Source organism: Hyperoodon ampullatus, assembly GCF_949752795.1.
Source record: "Hyperoodon ampullatus genome assembly, chromosome: 2".
In the NCBI taxonomy this organism is placed as follows: domain Eukaryota; kingdom Metazoa; phylum Chordata; class Mammalia; order Artiodactyla; family Ziphiidae; genus Hyperoodon; species Hyperoodon ampullatus.
This window is the reverse complement of record NC_136915.1, coordinates 110,115,062-110,134,024: the sequence shown is the minus strand read 5'-3', so window position 1 is coordinate 110,134,024 and position 18,963 is coordinate 110,115,062. Positions and strand designations below refer to the sequence as shown.

At 40.0% G+C, this 18,963-nt stretch overlaps 1 protein-coding gene across 8 annotated transcripts in view; it reads left to right on the top strand.

Moving 5' to 3' along the window:
- Window positions 1–18,963, top strand: part of ARNT (aryl hydrocarbon receptor nuclear translocator) — a gene marked incomplete at both ends in the record, with an annotated part of 40,195 nt that overhangs the window by 927 nt on the left and 20,305 nt on the right. For 4 of the 8 annotated variants that reach the window (XM_079697184.1, XM_079697183.1, XM_079697182.1 and 1 more), the window contains 5 exons: window positions 3,050–3,094; window positions 9,391–9,435; window positions 12,138–12,182; window positions 14,478–14,691; window positions 18,663–18,876. In XM_079697184.1, coding sequence (XP_079553310.1) covers window positions 3,050–3,094; window positions 9,391–9,435; window positions 12,138–12,182; window positions 14,478–14,691; window positions 18,663–18,876 — 563 coding nt within the window. Of the gene's footprint in view, window positions 1–3,049; window positions 3,095–9,390; window positions 9,436–12,137; window positions 12,183–14,477; window positions 14,692–18,662; window positions 18,877–18,963 lie in introns of those variants that run through there. The other 4 variants (XM_079697188.1, XM_079697189.1, XM_079697187.1 and 1 more) reach the window with 1 other exon arrangement.

Sequence of the window (18,963 nt, the reverse complement as noted above, 5' to 3'; positions counted from 1 at the left end):
ACCTAGAGTCCATTCAGTTCCAAAATTATTTATTAGATGCCTCATTAGCGTAAGTCATTGTGCTGATTGCTACTAGGATACAAAGGTAAATAAGGCACAGTCTTCGTCTTTTAGTTGCTTATGTTCTGAAAGGGATAATCATTACACGCATAAATATAATTCAAGATAGAATATGCCAGGTTTGCTAAGAAAGGAACAAATACACTGCTGTGTGTTTCAGTGTATGGAAATACCACCATTGGTTGGTAGAAATTGGGAAAGGCTTCAGGAAAGAAGTTGCTTTAGAAAGGCCTGGAAGAATGGGTAGTATTTTACCAATTTTTTAAAGTATTAAAGTATTGAATTTTTTTTTCTTTCTTTTGCTTTTAATAATTATGTAGCTAGTGTTATAACTAGTCTTTAAGTTTCCTCTTACCAGTAGTAATGAAAGAGTGATCCCTGGGTTAAGGTGTTAACATGAGTAGCATATTAAGACTTGCTATGTCTCCAAAGCTTTATACATTTTAACTCATTTACTGAGGTATATGGTGAATAAGTAACTTACCCAAGGTTTTAAAGCTAGTAAGTGGAAGATCTGTGATGTGAACTTTGGGAGGTTAGCTTTATTGTCTACTCTCTTAAACACAGTGTTATGGTCACATATAACAGCAAACAATTAGAAGCAGTATTATCAAAATTAGGGGATTGATAAAGTTGCATTGAAAACGTACAGCTATTAGAAGTGACAAATATGTGTTGGTACAGAAAAAAGTTTACAGTATATTGAGAAAAGAGGTTACAGGGGCTTCCCTGGTAGTGCAGTGGTTAAGAATCCGCCTGCCAATGCAGGGGACATGGGTTCAAGCCGTGGTCCGGAAGATCCCACATACCACGGAGCAACTAAGCCCGAGTGCCACAACTACTGAGCCTGCACTCTAGAGCCCACAAGCCACAACAACTGAAGCCCGTGTGCCACAACTACTGCAGCCTGCGCGCTAGAGCCTGTGCTCTGCAACAAGAGAAGCCATCACAATGAGAAGCCCTCGCACCACAACGAAGAGTAGGCTTCACTCACCGCAACTAGAGAAAGGCACACAGCAACGGAAGACCCAACGCAGCCAATCAATCAATCAATCAATCAATAAATAAAATATATTTTAAAAAAAGAATAAAATAAAAAAAAGGTTACAGTGTATGTAATATACCAACTCTATCAGAAAAAACTATATAAATAACGTGTGCATAGCAAAAAACTGAAAGGATACTCATCAGATGTATGGGTGATGGGATTATGGGTGATTTATTTTTTCTTTTGTTTTTAGCTATTTCTAGATTTTATGAAGTGAGTATGTTTTATTGATAATCAGGAAAATATATTAAAAGAAATATACATTTTTTAAAAGAAAAATTGGAAAATATAGAAAGAAGACTAAAAGCAATAATTCTACTACCCAAAGTCATCTCCCATCAGTTTTTTTAGTGTAATTACTTCATTCTTTATTCTATATGTAGATTTCTTTAAATAGTTATAATCATATAATTATGTAGGTTTATATAGCCTGATCTTTTCACCTAATTGTATCCAATAACCTTTTTTCCGTATTGTTACATATGCTATAGAAACATAATTTAAAATACTTACATAGAGGGGATGTACTTAATTGCTATTTTGGGACACTTAAACTGTTTTGAAGATTTGCTGTTATATATAATGCTTAATGAATATCTTTGTACATAAATTTTTTTCTCTGAGTTATTTCTTTAGGATAGATTCTTAGAAATGGAGTTATTGGGTAAATAGGTAGACTTTGATAGGTGATCTGGGGCTACAGAGAGGAAGAGGAATGGACACTTTCAGGGTTGATGCTGTGTACTTCATATATAACCCATTTAGAGGCCCATAACATCAGGTTATCACACTAGTAGAGATGCCAGGATCATTGGGTTAAGGTGGTAGCATGAGTAATGTTTTAGTTTAATCGAGTATAGAGATTAATAGGAGATTGGCCTATCTTGTTACTTATAATCTTGCCTAATCCCTTGAAATGAAAGTCACCTCTGCTTTTACTAAACATTTAAAGCTTATTGATTGTGCTCTCCATATGACGCTTTCTCATTCTCACTTGTGTATTTTATTTGTCTAGGCAAAGAATCCCTTGAGGGCAAGTCTTTTGTTTTCACCTCATCTAGCACAGTATCCGGAATGTAGCATATATTACATGTTCATTAGGTGAATGAAGGAGAGAAACATTATTTAACAACCTTCGGGGAATTCCCTGTTGGTTCAGTGGTTAGAACTCTGCAGTTTCACTGCTGAGGGCACGGGTTCAATCCTGGGTTCAGTCCCTTGGGAACTAAGATCCCACAAGCTGTGCAGCGCAGCCAAAAAACAACCAACCAACCAACCAACCAACCAGCCAACCTCCAGAGGTCTTAAAATCAGTCCCTATGGAACATCACTGTTTTGAGAGATGTTTCAGAGAGCTTAACATAGCCTAAAGCAGACTATAGAAATGAAAAACGGACCTGAATTATTCATATTAATTATTTCTTGTGTTTTTGAGTTGATCCTGCTCCTTTTGTAGAGGTTGTACTGTGATGTAAAACTTTGGCAAAGGTGGATTGCTACCCTAGGAAAATGAAAGGTAGCAATAGGAATTCCTTTTTTTTTTTATTTTTGCGGTACGCGGGCCTCTCACTGTTGTGGCCTCTCCCGTTGCGGAGCACAGGCTCCGGACGCACAGGCTCAGCGGCCATGGCTCACGGGCCTAGCCGCTTCGCGGCATGTGGGATCTTCCCAGACCGGGGCACGAACCTGTGTCCCCTGCATCGGCAGGCGGACTCTCAACCACTGCGCCACCAGGGAAACCCCAGTATTCCTTTTTGATTGGCCAATTTCTTTGCCCAGTTTGGTACAAAGGAAGAGGTATATACCTTTACTTATTCCACTTCCTCTTTTCCTTCTTCCATCTGAGTGGGTGTTCAGATAGCTTGTGGATTTAGAATTTTAATTTTTTTAATGTTCTGCATTTTCAATAGGCTTATAATATTTTTTGTTGGCTTTCCCCAGATTGGATTTTGATGATGATGGAGAAGGGAACAGTAAATTTTTGAGGTAAGATCTTAAAAAAACTTTCTCTAGATTTCTGATATTAAAAATTATTTCATTATCTTTAAATTTCTGACTCATAATATTTTTGTCTTTAGGCCTAAGGAGAGTGCTTCATCCTAAAACTAAACTTACCTATTACATTATACCCCATAAAATTTTCAAGCATTCTGGTAATAGCTCCAGAGGAAAGAGGTCAATGAGGGGAGAGCAGAGAATTTACAAGACCCTCTGTATCAGTTATCTGTTGTTGTGTGGCTTAGAAAGAACAATGATTTATTATTTCTCACAATTCTGTGGATTGGTTAGATGGTTATTCTGCTGATCTTGCCTAGACTCACTCATAAGACTGCATTCAGCTGCCTTGTCAGCTGGGAACTGGACTCAGCTGATAAGGCTGGGTATCTCTTTCTTTGTGGTCTTTTATCCTTAAGGAGGGCAGACTGAGTGTCTTTACATGGTGATGGCTGCAATCCAAAGGGCAGGTCCCAGTCTAAATGCTTATCAAGCTATTGCTTTGGATTGACATTTGCTGTTGTCCCATTGGCTAAAGCAAGTCGTATGTCCGAGTCCTGATTCAGTATAGGATGGCGCTATACCAGGTAGTGAATACTGCAAGGTGTAATTAGTTTGGGGGTCATTAATGTACTAATCTTTCATGCCCTCTAATACTCATTGACTTCTCCTACAGAGCAGGAATTGGAATTTGTATCTTTGAGTAGTGAATCTTCTGGAGAACTGAAAATGGACTTTTCAGTATATTGATGAAGGAGTTCTTTCAGAAAGGGGAAATTTTAATTTTTGCTTAAGACCAGTTACTTGGCTTTGTTTTTTTTTGTTTGTTTGTTTTTTGCGGTACGTGGGTCTCTCACTGTTGTGGCCTCTCCCGTTGCGGAGCACAGGCTCCGGACACGCAGGCTCAGCGGCCATGGCTCACGGGCCCAGCCGCTCCGCGGCATGTGGGATCTTCCCGGACCGGGGCACGAACCCGTGTCCCCTGCATCGGCAGGTGGACTCTCAACCACTGCGCCACCAGGGAAGCCCTTGGCTTTGTTTTTAAGTAAGGAAAGCAGTAAGAGTCAAAGAATGGAAGATAACCTTGACTGCAACCTGCCTTTTTTCTTTTCAAATTTGAAAATATTACCTAGGTAGCGTCTACATTGCAGAATAACAAATATTTGAGAAATAAATAAAGGAGCCCTTTTTTTTTTTGGCGGTACGCGGGCCTCTCACTGTTGTGGCCTCTCCCATTGCGGAGCACAGGCTCTGGACGCGCAGGCTCAGCGGCCATGGCTCACGGGCCCAGCCGCTCCGCGGCATGTGGGATCCTCCCAGACCGGGGCACGAACCGGTGTCCCCTGCATCGGCAGGCGGACTCTCAACCACTGCGCCACCAGGGAAGCCCAAGGAGCCCTATTGTTTAAACAATTTATTTTATTATGTGAGCTCCCAGGCTTCATTATTTGTTTGTTTTATTAACTAAATTCTTAAATATAAACATTATATTGCAAAATTTTTAAACGGTGCAAAGTTATATGTAATGAAAGTACATCTTCCTTCACTTCAGACCTTCAGAATCCTTCCCCTTAGACAATTATAGTTTCCAGTTTATTAAGTATCCTTCCAGAAATATTCAGTGCATATGTAAGTGTATTTAAATGCACATATGTGTGCACATACACACACTCATTGTCTCCTCAGTTTTTGTTTTTACACAGAGGATGCCCATATTGTAAATTGCTTGCCATTGTTTAGTTTTATAATGCTTAGTTTAGTCAGTTACATCTATCTGTGTATCTTTTTTTATTATTGTTGTTGTTTTTGCAATGTTTAAAGTGAAAGCTTGTGTTTCTAGCTACTGCCTAGTCGCAGAACACTGCCATATATTCTTGAAAACAACAACCATGACTTGGCGACCATAAAGGGATAGTTGCAAAATATTGGAGAAAGCAATTCTCCAAGAGAGCTCTTGAGACTTAATGAGTGTCAACAAATGCGAAGAGGGGTAGAGATTTCAATTTCTGTTCAAGAATAGACTTTTTCCATATAGTTCCATTGGGAATTCCTCCAATTAGGAATGCCTAATTATAATGATAAATACTGTTAGTGGAACTGTGTTGTGCATATGAATGAGATAGAGGTAACCACTAGTCTTATTTATATCTATCAGTTAGCTCTATCCCTGAGTCATTGCTTCCATTTCCACAAAATCTGGTAGTCACAAACTATATGCAAATTTAAAAAGGTTTATTTGTCTTTTCCCCAACCATAAAAAAAGGTTTTCATAATTCATCTTACCAAGTAGGTCATTATGCCCAAGTGAGGCATCACCAATTTTTTTTATTTGACCATCAGTACTTTTTTTTTTGGCCTCGCAGCTTGTGGGATCTTAGTTCCCCAACCAGGGATCGAACCCATGTCTCCTGCAGTGGAAGCGTGGAGTCCTAACCATTGGTTTGACCGCCAGGGAATTCCCAGTACATTTTTTTTTTTTAATTGCAATTCTCCACTTTGGTCAATGAGTGAAAGTCTTATTTGCGTTGTATCTGTAAATCAATATTAAATCTCCTTGGTGGATGAAAGCTGTAATTTATTACCTCTTTTCATCACTTTGTTCAAGTGTCATTTTTTAAAAAAATTTATTTTTTTAATTTATTTATTTTTGGCTGCATTGGGTCTTCATTGCTGTGAGTGGGCTTTCTCTAGTTGCAGCGAGCGAGGGCTACTCTTCATTGTGGTGCGCATGCTTCTCATTGCAGCAGCTTCTCTTGTTGCAGAGCACAGACAACAGAGAGATATAGGCTATATATAACGCTATAGGCATGCGGGCTTCAGTAGTTGTGGCACACGGGCTCTACTAACTAACTAACTACTGATAGTTGTGGCTCGTGGGCTCTAGGGTGCAGGCTCGGTAGTTGTGGCACACAGGCTTAGTTGCTCTGCGGCATGTGAGATATTCTGGGACCAGGGCTCAAACCTGTGTCCCCTGCGTTGGCAGGTGGATTCTTAACCACTGTGCAACCAGTGAAGTCCCAAGTGTCATTTTGTTATATTCTCCAGACAACATCTATAAAATAATTTTTAAGAATATAAAGTCTTTGAAATTCTAGGTACAATATCAGAGTTGCTAGTATCTAAAATAATGCATCTCAAATTCAAACAAATGCATGTACAAATCCACCAGGGGTTCTTGATAAGATAGAGATTATAATTCATTAGGTCTGTGGTAGTATCCAAGATTCTGCATTCTAATAGATTCCTAAGTGTTGCTGCTACTTCTGGTCCACTGACCACACTTTGAGTAGCAAATATCTGGATGGTTCATTCTTGAGATTCAAAATTAATATGAAAGGACTTCCCTGGTAGTGCAGTGGTTAAGAATCCACCTGCCAATGCAGGGGACATGGGTTCGAGCCCTGGTCCGGGAAAATCCCACATGCCGCGGAGCAACTAAGCCTGTGCACTGCAGCTACTGAGCCCATGTGCCACAACTACTGAAGCCTGTGCGCTTAGAGCCCATGCTCCGCGACAAGAGAAGCCACCACAGTGAGAAGCCCACACACTGCAACGAAAAGTAGCCCCTGCTCGCCGCAACTAGAGAAAGCCTGTGCACAGCAACGAAGACCCAATGCAGCCAAAAGTAAATTAAAACAAACAAACAAACAAAATTAATATGTAAATTATAGGTCTCTTTTTTCAGCTTAGATCACTGTTTTCATTAAAAGTTTGTAGCATCTGATCTATAGTATATTTTATGTCTTAGAAACCATTTGTCCTTGAGCCCAAATTCCATGTTTGCCCATTGTTCTACTTCTGCTTTCCAGTTATTTTCAAAAATTTTGAAAATTCTTGGGGTCAAATTAGTTGAGCATTTATAGCCTGTGAAGGAACAGTATAAATTCTGGCTGTAATTTATTTATTTATTTATTTATTTATTTATTTATTTATGGCTGCTCGCGGGCTTTTCTCTAGTTGCGGTGAGCAGGGGCTACTCTTCGTTGGGCTTCTCATTGAGGTGGCTTCTCTTGTTATGGAGCATGGGCTCTAGGCATGTGGGCTTCAGTAGTTGTGGCTCACGGGCTCTAGAGCGCAGGCTCAGTAGTTGTGGCGCACAGGCTTAGTTGCTCCGTGGCATGTAGGATCTTCCCGGACCACAGCTTGAACCCATGTCGCCTGCATTGGCAGGCGGATTCTCAACCACTGTGCCACCAGGGAAGCCCTGGCTGTAATTTAATAACTGGTTTAACTGCAAATTTTGTGAGTCTTACCTATCTCCCAAAAGCTCTTTCTGCCCAAAGTTGATAGGTCTTTGCTATACTCTGTGACAGTGAGTGAGAAGAGGAAAATTTAGATCATCCAGAGAGTAGAGTAATGTTTTCAGAGTTAGGTTTTCCTCCTTCAACACATCCTCCTTTCGGTTTCTGTAGTAGCAAACAGGATTTATCAGCTTATTAAGTAGAAGTTGTTGAGATGAATGGATTGTGTTTCCTTAGTCAAAGAGATAAAGTTCTTTGTTTAAGTCATAGTTTAAGACTCTTAGAAACTTTTGCACATCAAAGGAAACAGAGTGAAAAGGTAACCCATGGAATGGAAGAAAGTATTTGCCAGTCATATATCTGTTAAGGGGTTAATTTCCATGATACTTGAAGAACTCCTGCAACTCAATAACAAAAAAACAACCTGATTAAAAAATGGGCAAAGGACTTTTAATAGACATTTCTCCAAAGAAGATACACAAATGGCCAAAAAGCATATGGAAAGATGCTCATGATCACTAATCAGAGAAATGTAAATCAAAACCACAATGAGGGGCCTTCCCTGGTGGCGCGGTGGTTGAGAGTCCGCCTGCCGATGCAGGGGACGCGGGTTCGTGCCCCGGTCCGGGAGGATCCCACGTGCCGCGGAGCGGCTGGGCCCGTGAGCCGTGGCCGCTGAGCCTGCATGTCCAGAGCCTGTGCTCTGCGACGGGAGAGGCCACAGCGGTGGGAGGCCCGCGTACCACAAAAAAAAAAAAAAAAAAAAACCACAATGAGTAGGCCATTAGGCTGGCCACCATGAAAAAACCCAGAAAATAACAAGTGTTGGTGAGGATATGGGGGAATTGGAACTCTTGTGTACTGTGGGTGGGAATCTAAAATGGTGTGGCCACTTTGGAAAACAGTATGGAGGTTCCTTGAAACATTAAAAACAGAATTATCATATGATCCAGCAGTGCCACTTCTGGTTATATATCCAAAAGAATTGAAAGCAGGATCTTGGAGAGATATTTGCACACTCATGTTCACTGCCCGATTTTTCACAGTAGCTGAGAGGTGGAAGCACCCCAAATATCCATTGACAAATGAATAGATAAAGAAGTGTGGTATATACAGCTGGTGGAATATTATTCAGCCTTAAAAAAGAAGGAAATTCTATCACATAGTACAATGTGGGTGAACCTTGAGGACATTATACTAAATGAAATGAGCCAGTCACAAAAAGATAAATACTGTACGATTTCACTTATATGAGGATCTAAAGTAGCCGAAATCAGAGAGACAGAAAGTAGAATGGTGGTTGCCAGGAGCTGGGCGTGGGATGGGGGCTGGGAGAGTGGGAGGATGGTGTTCAGTAGCTATAGAATTTCAGTTTTTCAAGGTGAAAAAGTTCTAGAGATACTTTGTACAAGTGTGAATATATTGTAGTTAGCACCACTGAATTGTACACTTAAAAATGGTTAAGATGGTAAATTTTGTGTTATATGCTTTTTGCCATAATTAATGAAAAACAAAAACAAAACAACCCTAACCTCAGTGGTGTTGACAGGGTAGTCAGCTGTGCCCTCATGAGATCATCATCTTTTTTTGGAATGTCTGATAAGTAAGAGTAAAGGACACATTAGAAACCTGACAAATAATAATCATGGATTTTTTTTTTTTTTTTTTTTTTTTTTGCGGTACGCGGACCTCTCACTGTTGTGGCCTCTCCTGTTGCACAGCGCAGGCTCCGGACGCGCAGGCTCAGCGGCCATGGCTCACGGGCCTAGCCGCTCCGCAGCATGTGGGATCCTCCCGGACCGGGGCATGAACCCGTGTCCCCTGCATCGGCAGGCAGACTCTCAACCACTGCGCCACCAGGGAAGCCCTAATCATGGATTTTTAAGTTCTGTGGGATGCTGTTATTAGCTCTATTGTTTTGTGATGCCTTTTCATTGGCTTTTTTTTTTGTTGAATATTTTTTACCCCTTTCTAGTTTTCCTTTCAGAGTGAAATAGATATAACAAGTGTAATGCCTTGGACTAAGCCCCTTTTTTTCTCCTTCAGGTGTGATGATGATCAGATGTCTAATGATAAGGAGCGGTTTGCCAGGTAATGTAGTAGAGCATCTTGGTCCTTGTCGTGGGACCAGGCGATTCAAAAATACTGAGTTTTAATTTTATCTCAGTGAGAGTTAATTTCTCTATCCAGTCTGTTTCTTCTTCTGAAAGCTGGTGAAACTTAGTATTATACTTGTTGTTTACGTTCGGGTAACAGGTCTTCAGACTTACGGCTTCAAACTAATGGTATATTTTAGCCAGTGTTTTTATGTATGTGATAGATAGCTATACAGTGTCCACAGAAACACAAACAATATGAATTTCTTTGTTGCATTTATTATTAAGTGGATCTTCAAAATCTGTATAGATAATGGTTTTATTCTTTTAAAGATAACAGCAAAGAAATGATTTATGTGAAGACTGGAGCTTTTATTGAAAAAAATATGTTTATCTGTCAAGAGGATGAAAAATACTTTGCTTTATTAAACAGATCCTTCTCAAGTCAAATATTGGTTTATTTTTAGAAAGTTGATTCTATATATTATTAAGTGGTAAATTATTTGTTTTTTAAAAATCGAGTTTGCAGCCACCTCAGAAAAGTGAATAATCCCAAATCCAGTGCTTAACTAATAAGCATTTACTATTTATTCATTGCTGATACTGCTGGTCTGGGGCCCATACATTGAGAACAGTTGATCTAGAGGGCTAAGAAATATCAGTCAGAGTAGTTTAAAACTACTCTGAAGCAGTGAGATGCCATCATAAGCTTTGAATGATATGCTGATATATAAAATGCATATGGGATTTTTCTCTAGTAGCAGTATATAGGACTGATTAAACAGAAGCACTGTAGTCAGGGAGGTAGATAGGAGGCTATTGAAATAATAAGACAGTGATAAAATTGTGAGGGCCTGGGCTAGAATGGTGGCAATGACAGTAGGAAAGGAGTGAATTTAAGAGGTTTTTGAAGAATTTGTTTATCGAAGTAGATAGTAGATACTTGTAAACATTTTAGGATGTGAACCATCTCTAAAATGAGAAGTTAATAATAGGGATTTGGGGAGTAGTTTTTCAAAAGCTGCATTGGAAAGTGAAGCCATCAAATAGTAGTGGTGGTACAGATTCACAGTCTCTTGACTGAAATTCCTAAAAGCTATGAAAACATGACCTGAACTGTTTTAGCCTTCATTTGTCTTGCTTAATGTGAATATACATACATTCATGTATTTCACTCGGAAATATTAGAGTGGGTAAGGGATTATGGATCTGTAGGGGTAGGAGTAGTAATAGGAATTTTAGATATTTAACTTTCAAACAAAAGAACTCATTTCTTTTTCTTTTTTTTTTTCTTTTTGGCCACACTGTGTGGCTTGTGGGATCTTAGTTCGCTGACCAGGGGTTGAACCTGTGCTCTCAGCAGTGAAAGTGCAGAGTCCTAACCACTGGACTTCAGGGAATTCCCAGAACTCATTTCTTTAAGATATGATTTGTTAAGCTAGTTCACCTCACATATCCTCCTTCGGAATTCAGTTAGAGGGGCCTTCAGAAGCTTAAATGAATTTTCCCAACTTTTTGAAAAAATGACTTGTAGTTTGTTAAGGAATTATAACAACCCAATGAACATGAAACTTCACTTAATATCACTGTTTTCTTTCTCTTCTGGTCAGTATGCATAAGTTTTCACATGGTTCTTATCATTACTATGTTATTTTTTGTCTCTTTTTTTTTTCCTGCTGGCCATTTTTTAGAAACTTTCCCATATATCGATAAAGTCATTATACTTGTCATTTTTAGTAGCTAGTCTTTCAGCCTGTTATGTCATACTTAGACTTTTTTTCTTACTCCATTTGTTGTTAATCTCTTTATATTTATATATATATTTAAGATGGAATTGATTACTGATAAACTGGCCTACCAACACCTTGTTTCTTCAGTTGTCACCAACCCTTATAGTATTTTAGTTATCCAGAGAAATTTAGTGATAATCTTTGTAGCCCCCTCCAGGGAAGGGGGAGTTGGTATTAGGATCTAGCAATGTTACGGCTTTATAGCAGAGAAATGGGAAAGTGACTGAATAGAAATTTACTACTTTAGGATCAAATCATTGATAGGGGATATATCAGAAACTTAGCTCTTAGTTTTATTTATGTAATTTCTCCAGTGAAGCTGTTTGGTTCTTTTGTCTGTGAGTGCATGTGTGCTGCATGTGTGTTATAGAAAGATTGTGATCACTTGTTTGACATTCTTATCATGATATACTGTTTGATTTTTTTTCATTATAGAATAGCATATGTGGATATCATTTTTTTTTCAGATTGGGAGCAGTGTGTAAGAATGGTATTCCCTGTTTGTTTCTTGTTCAAACTGTATATCCTTGGTTTCTACAGAGAATGATTGGCTTACTGTGCTCAGATTATGTTAATTATAATAAATATTGGCCTTGCTTTTATGTTGACCTTTGTCCTGTAAGTTACTTTTTCTTAATCCTAACAGATGGCTTTGTAGAGTTACAGGCAAGGTTCTTGTCCATATTTCCATTTTCCCCTCTCTTCTCTGCATCTGTTTTGTTCTATTTCTTTTCTTTCCTTCCCTTCCCTTCCCTTTTTTCTCTGTCCCTTCCCTCTCTCCTTCCCTTCCTCCCTCCCTTCCTTTCTTCCTCTTTCTTCCCTTCTTCCCTTCCTCCCTCCCTCCCTTCCTTCCTTCCTTCTTTCTTTTTATTTTACTTTTAGCTTAGTTCGTTAATTCTGTTTTTAGGTCGGATGATGAGCAGAGCTCTGCGGATAAGGAGAGACTCGCCAGGTAGGAGAACAGTGTCTTTTGGCATGATGAAGCAGATCATGCTGCTTTTTCTATCCTTTTTCTTATTCTGCTCTTTTCTTCCCCTTTCTCTTCGTGTGTTTCCTTGTCTGTGGCAAGAGAGGACGGGATTTTTAGAAGTTTGTGTGTAACAGGAACTTTGGCTTCCCCCCATCAGAAAGTGGGTGGTTGAAGGAACTTTACTTAGGAATTTAAGAAATTGCTATTAGTTTTTATAGATTTCTCTTTTTATCTTTATCTTAGCACTAAGTTTCACAGAATAAAAAGCTTTCAGAAACAGTGCAGCTGTGCCATTTGGTGCTTTGGCAGGGAAATATTCCTTTATCAGAAAACCAATAAATATATCTGTGTTTGCAATTAGTTCCCAGTCTTTAGGCCTCAGTATTTACTCCACACCACTCTAGAAGACTCACCCTTATTTTCCTATGTAGGCTCACAGCCTAGATTACTTTGTCACGGCAGTACTGGTGTTGCTTTGGTGATTGAATCTTTTGTGTTTCCCAGAAAAGCTTAGCAGCCTAGATGTGGCTATTTAAAAGATCAGCCTTATGGATTTCAGTGTCAGAAATCTGTCAGATACTAGGAAAATGGGTGCTTTATGTTTGAGCTTAGAATTTTATGTTTCTCAGGCAAAGTAACTAAATGTGAATCTATGTTGTGAGACCTTTTCAGTAAAGGAGACTCTATGGAGTTCTCTTTGGAGACTGTTGTTGATAATGTAGAAATACTGTGGAAGAAATGTTGTGCCCAAATTTTCCTGTTTTTTGGTCTCTGTGGTTTGGGATGACTCAGTAGGAGGTAGATCACTAATACCAGTACCAGTTTTTATTACTTCCCCCCTCTTACCTACCATTTCCTCTTTCAGCTGAGCCGCAAGCTCATTTTGCTGCCATTTCAACTTATGCCTCCTACGAACTCTTTCACTCTTCATAAACCTGATTGGTGTGGTATGGTGGGAAGAACATTGCATTCATTGGGAATGAGGGCAGCCCTTAGAAGAGTCGATTAACTGCTTGACCTTAGTTTGCTCTTATCATAAAGAAGATTTATGTTAGATTTGTTGTGTTCTTTTTGTTTTGGCAGAGAACTTTTGTTCCAATAGAATCCTTAAGTGGTAATAGAAGTCAATAAAAAAGACAAAAGCAAAGCTGCTCAAGTAAAAACAGAAATGTAGCATGTTGTTTGGGTCTCTCCTTGAAGCAGTCCCATAGAAGACACTGAGGAACTATTAGGCTTTTCAGAAATCCAGTTTGAAAACTACTGGATTATTATTTTTAACAATGATACTCTGATTCTGAGGAAGTCAGTATTGGAGATATGTTCCACTTACCCTGGTGAGATCCAGATTGTATGTTTTCAGGCCTTTAAACATCTTCCTGTCCACTTCACTCCTGTTCTCCAGTTCACTTTGTCCCAAATTGGGCACCCATAAGGGACCTCTAGTAGATGATATCTTACAAATCTCATGAGCTCAGTGTACTGGCACCAAACCCAGATAGAGAAGGTAGGGCTTTGTGCATTAGTGGGACAAGTAAAACTTCCAATTCTGCTGTCTAGTGTTGAGAATAAGAGAGATGCTTAGAACAAACAGCATTTTATAGACCAAGGGAATCTATACTATCAATTCTTGTATCAGCTGTTGAGCAACATACTTGTGTTGGAAAAAATTGGTCATTTTATGTTTTCAGCCTTTAAAAAGTTGAATTGGTATACATGAAATCAGCCAAGCTGCTTTCAACATTTTTTAAGACTGTCATTTCTTCTTTTTCTAACATCTTTATTGGAGTATAATTGCTTTACAATGGTGTGTTAGTTTCTGCTTTATAACAAAGTGATTCAGCTATACATATACATATATCCCCGTATCTCTTCCCTCTTGTGTCTCCATCCCTCCCACCCTCCCTATCCCACCCCTCTAGGTGGTCACAAAGCACTGAGGTGATCTCCCTGTGCTATGTGGCTGCTTCCCAAGACTGTCATTTCTTAAAACACATTTTGTTCTGAGGGGGTGGTAATTTACATAGGAAGTGAAGTTTCCAGGAGTTAGAATTACTGGTATCTGCTTGTACCCTGTCTGCCATATTAGTTTCTATTCCATACTTGCTCTGCATGAGAAGTTTGGCAAACCTTACTTTAACTTCTGAGACTTAAGCATCACTAAATCTAAATACCGTATTTCTTCAGCAGCTCACTTGGTATTCATATCTCTCTCCCGGCTCCCAAATGGCCAGATGTGACCACCTGGATGGGGCTTCTCCTCTCTCTCTCTCCATGCAGGGAAAACCATAGTGAAATTGAACGGCGCCGACGGAACAAGATGACAGCCTACATAACAGAACTGTCAGACATGGTACCCACCTGTAGTGCCCTGGCTCGAAAACCAGACAAGCTAACCATCTTACGCATGGCGGTTTCTCACATGAAGTCCTTGCGAGGAACTGGCAACACATCCACTGATGGCACCTACAAGCCGTCTTTCCTCACTGATCAGGTCTCTGGGAAGCACAGCTGAGAGAGTCTAGAATCTTTTGAAGGTTTTGATCCTTTTGGGGTAGATGACCATAATCCTGAATAGCGCATTATATTGGGAGTCAGAGCAGAGCTGAGTCTGTAGTTTCTTATTTATTTATTTATTTAATTTATTTTTCGACTGCTTTGGGTCTTTGTTGCTGCGTGCAGGCTTTTTCTAGTTGCGGTGAGCGGGGACTACTCTTAGTTGTGGTGCGCAGGCTTCTTCTCATTGCGGTGGCTTCTCTTGTTGTGGAGCACGGGCTCTAGGCGCGCGAGCTTCGGTAGTTGTGGCTTGCGGGCTCAGTAGTTGTGGTTTGTGGGCTCTAGAGAACAGGCTCAGTAGTTGTGGCACATGGGCTTAGTTGCTCCGCAGCATATGGGATCTTCCCGGACCAGGGCTCAAACCCGTGTCCCCTGCATTGGCAGGCAGATTCTTAACCACTGTGCCACTAGGGAAGTCCCTGTAGATTCTTTTTTTTTTTTTTTGTGGTACGCGGGCCTCTCACTGTTGTGGCCTCTCCCGATGCGGAGCACAGGCTCCAGACGCGCAGGCTCAGCGGCCATGGCTCACGGGCCTAGTCGCTCTGCGGCATGTGGGATTCTCCCGGACCGGGGCACGAACCTGTGTCCCCTGCATCGGCAGGTGGACTCTCAACCACTGCGCCACCAGGGAAGCCCCCTGTAGATTCTTTAAAGCACAAGAATTCCGCTCTGAAGGAAATATTCAGACCATGGGAAAGTGAGTTTTGATCCCTGACTATACCGTTTATTAGCTTTGGAGCAGTGAGAAGTAGAGAAGAATTGTGAAAGCTATTTAGCAAAACTTATAGGTACTTTAGAACTGTACTCATAAAGAACAGTGGAATCACAGGGAGAAGAAATGACTGTGTCCATGAACCAGTCCTTTTCCTTGGCTTTAGGGTTATAGAGGATGGAAGGAAACTATTTTTTATTCTTGAAGCAGCTTCCAGTTTTAGTGATACAAGGAGTCTAATAGGAAGTTGTTGTTGCTTAGAGATGTGCTCTGTTACATTTGATGCACTATGAGAAAAATAGAGAAGGCAAAAACATTTCCAGCCTTTCAGGAACTCAGTCTGAATATGAATATGTGAGTGGTAGGATACACACATAAGTGAAAAATGATAGGAAAATGGGTACGGAGAAGAAATGCCTTAAAAAAACTTATTAATAATTTATATAGGATTAATGTGTGTGTGTGTGTATATATATGTGTGTGTGTATATATATATATATATATATATATATATACACACACATACTAGAGGGATAGCTAAAGTGAATAGAATGGCCAGGCCTGAGTGAGAACAGTCAGCAAAAACTTCAAAGAGTAAGGAAGCCATGTTGTGTTTTATTAAAAATAACACCTGGTTATTGCAGAAAAATTTGTAAAATATAGCAAATATAGGGAAGAAAAAATTGACCTGTGATGCCATGCTTTTATTCAGAGTATTAGAAGGAAAGAAAGAATATAATTTGGAAGAAAGCAATAAGAATTTTCCAAATAGGATGGTCTATATGAAAGTACATATAGCACAGATTTTATATATATGTACAGTGAAATAGCTAATTTGTTCTAACAGGACACATACAGATATTGATTCAACAAACTCCAGTAATGCACATTTTGTAAGCTAACCAGGTGCTTTGTGCTATTAGAAATGTAAAGAATGGTAAGAGATAGTCACTGGTAGAAACAGACATGTAAGTAAATCAATCATAATATAAACACAGAATCAGTTCTGTATCAGAAGGAGGTGCAGTAATAAGTCCTGTAGAAGTGCAAATATGGAAAGCAAAGAATAGGGGAATAGTGTTGTAAATATTGGAAATAACTTGATCAAAAGCATAGTGAGAATAATCAGGTTATTTAAGGAAAATCAGGTAGTTTAGCATGCCTTGGGAGATGGTAATAGGAAAGTAGGCTGGGACCTGATGATGGAATATTTAGGTGTTATGTTAAATAATTTAGATTTTAATTTTTAGGCAATGGGGAGCTATAAAAAATGTGGTAGCATTTTAAGGATGGATTGGAGACAGTGAAAGCAGGAAGACCATTTGTCTTGGCATGAGATGACTAGGACAGTGACGTTGTATTTGAAAATAAAATTGATAAAACTGAGTTATCCCTGGAGTGTGAGAAAAAGGAGTTAGAGTTTTGAGGCCTGTATCCTGAGAGGAAGGGGTTACTGTTAATCAAGAAAGGGAATGCTAGAAGAGCACAGAGGATTATTTTTGAAGGGGGAAATGACAGGTTTTGAAATGTTGAAATTGAATTGCTGGTAAAATGTCTATTTGGAGATGCTTAATAGATTTTAGGCAAGTCTAGGCATATAGATTTGGGTATCATTTCTTAGTGGAGGAGTGGATATGATTTCTCAGGAAGAGAGTATGGAATAGAGAAGAGAACTTAAGATAGAACCTTGGAAATGCCTACACTTGAGACTTGAACAAAGGAAAGGGAACGTGAAGCAGAGAAGGCACATTTGGAAAGGAAGTATAAGTTGGAGTGCAGTGTCATAGAAGCTAGGGAGAAATAAAATTTAAAGGATAAAATGAACAACACTATCAGATATGCAGTGAGATTGAGTAAAATGATATGGACTCAGGAAAGGGGACTTGAGTTGGCAGTTAGAAATACATTAGTAACCTGAAAAAACATGAATGTAGTGGTTTAGAGTGAAGATTGCAGTGGGTTTGAGAAATAAGTGAAAAGTAAGAGAGTAGAGCTAGTGAGTGTAACACTACTCTTAATTTAAGCTTGGCACTGAAAGATGAATTGGGCAAAGTTGAGGGAAGTTTTGTATAGAATTGAGAAAACTTGATCATGTTTAAGATCTGAGGGGAGGGACTTCCCTCATGGTGCAGTGGTTAAGAATCCACCTGCCAGTGCAGGGGACACAGGTTTGAGCCCTCGTCCAGGAAGATCCCACATACGGCGGAGCAACTAAGCCCATGCGCCACAACTACTGAGCCTGCACTCTAGAGCCCGTGACCCACAACGACTGAAGCCTGTGCGCCAAGAGCCTGTGCTCCGCAACAAGAGAAGCCAGCGCAATGAGAAGCCCGCGCACTGCAACAAAGGGTGGCCCCCGCTCGCCACAACTAGAGAAAGCCTGCGCACAGCAACGAGGACGCAACGCAGCCAAAAATAAATACATAAATAAATTAATTAATTAAAAAAAAAAAAGATCTGAGGGGAAAGAGAGAGAAAAACGCCAGTATTTGTAGAGCAAGATCCTAAAAAGAGACCAGAGAGAGTGAGATCAAGAACTCAATTATTTATTTAAAAAATAATTTTTTAAGATTTATTTATTTATTTAATTTATTTATTTTTGGCTGTGTTGGGTCTTCATTGCTGTGCACGGGCTTTCTCTAGTTGTGGCGAGTGGGGGCCACTCTTAGTTGCGGTGCGCAGGCTTCTCATTGTGGTGGCTTTTCTTGTGGCGGAGCATGGGCTCTAGGCATGGGGGCTTCAGTAGTTGTGGCGAGCGGGCTCTAGAGCACAGGGTCAGTAGTTGTGGCGCATGGGCTTCGTGGCTCCACGGCATGTGGGAACTTCCCAGGCCAGGGCTTGAACCCGTGTCCCCTGCATTGGCAGGCGGATTCTTAACCACTGTGCCACCAGGGAAGCCCAAGAACTCAATTATTGTTAATGGTAAGCCTTTTTATTCCCTGTCTTGAGTTCTGAGGTAAAGAGGAGGAGGTGGATAGTGACATAGACACATTGAGGAAATACCTATTGGAAAAAACTCTTCTGTCCGTGAGGGTAGTTACATTTAGGTTGCAAAGCTGTGCCTGTGGATTAGACAGAAGCCAGCAATTACTTATGGAGAGATACATATGGCCTGAAGTGTCTTACTTCTTTCCATGAATAATATTTGGTTTTTTAGAAGAGTTCAGTATTAACTTGTATTTCTCTTCCTTGGGCAGGAACTGAAACATTTGATCTTGGAGGCAGCAGATGGCTTTCTGTTTATTGTCTCATGTGAGACAGGCCGGGTGGTATATGTCTCTGACTCAGTGACCCCTGTTTTGAACCAGCCGCAGTCTGAATGGTTTGGTAGCACACTCTATGATCAGGTGCACCCAGATGATGTGGACAAACTTCGTGAGCAGCTTTCCACTTCGGAAAATGCCCTGACAGGTATGAGTTAATGTGGATGGAAAATGAATGGCAAATTCTTTCTTCTTTTTTTTTCTGAGATAGAAGAGGTGTTTTAACTCTTAAATT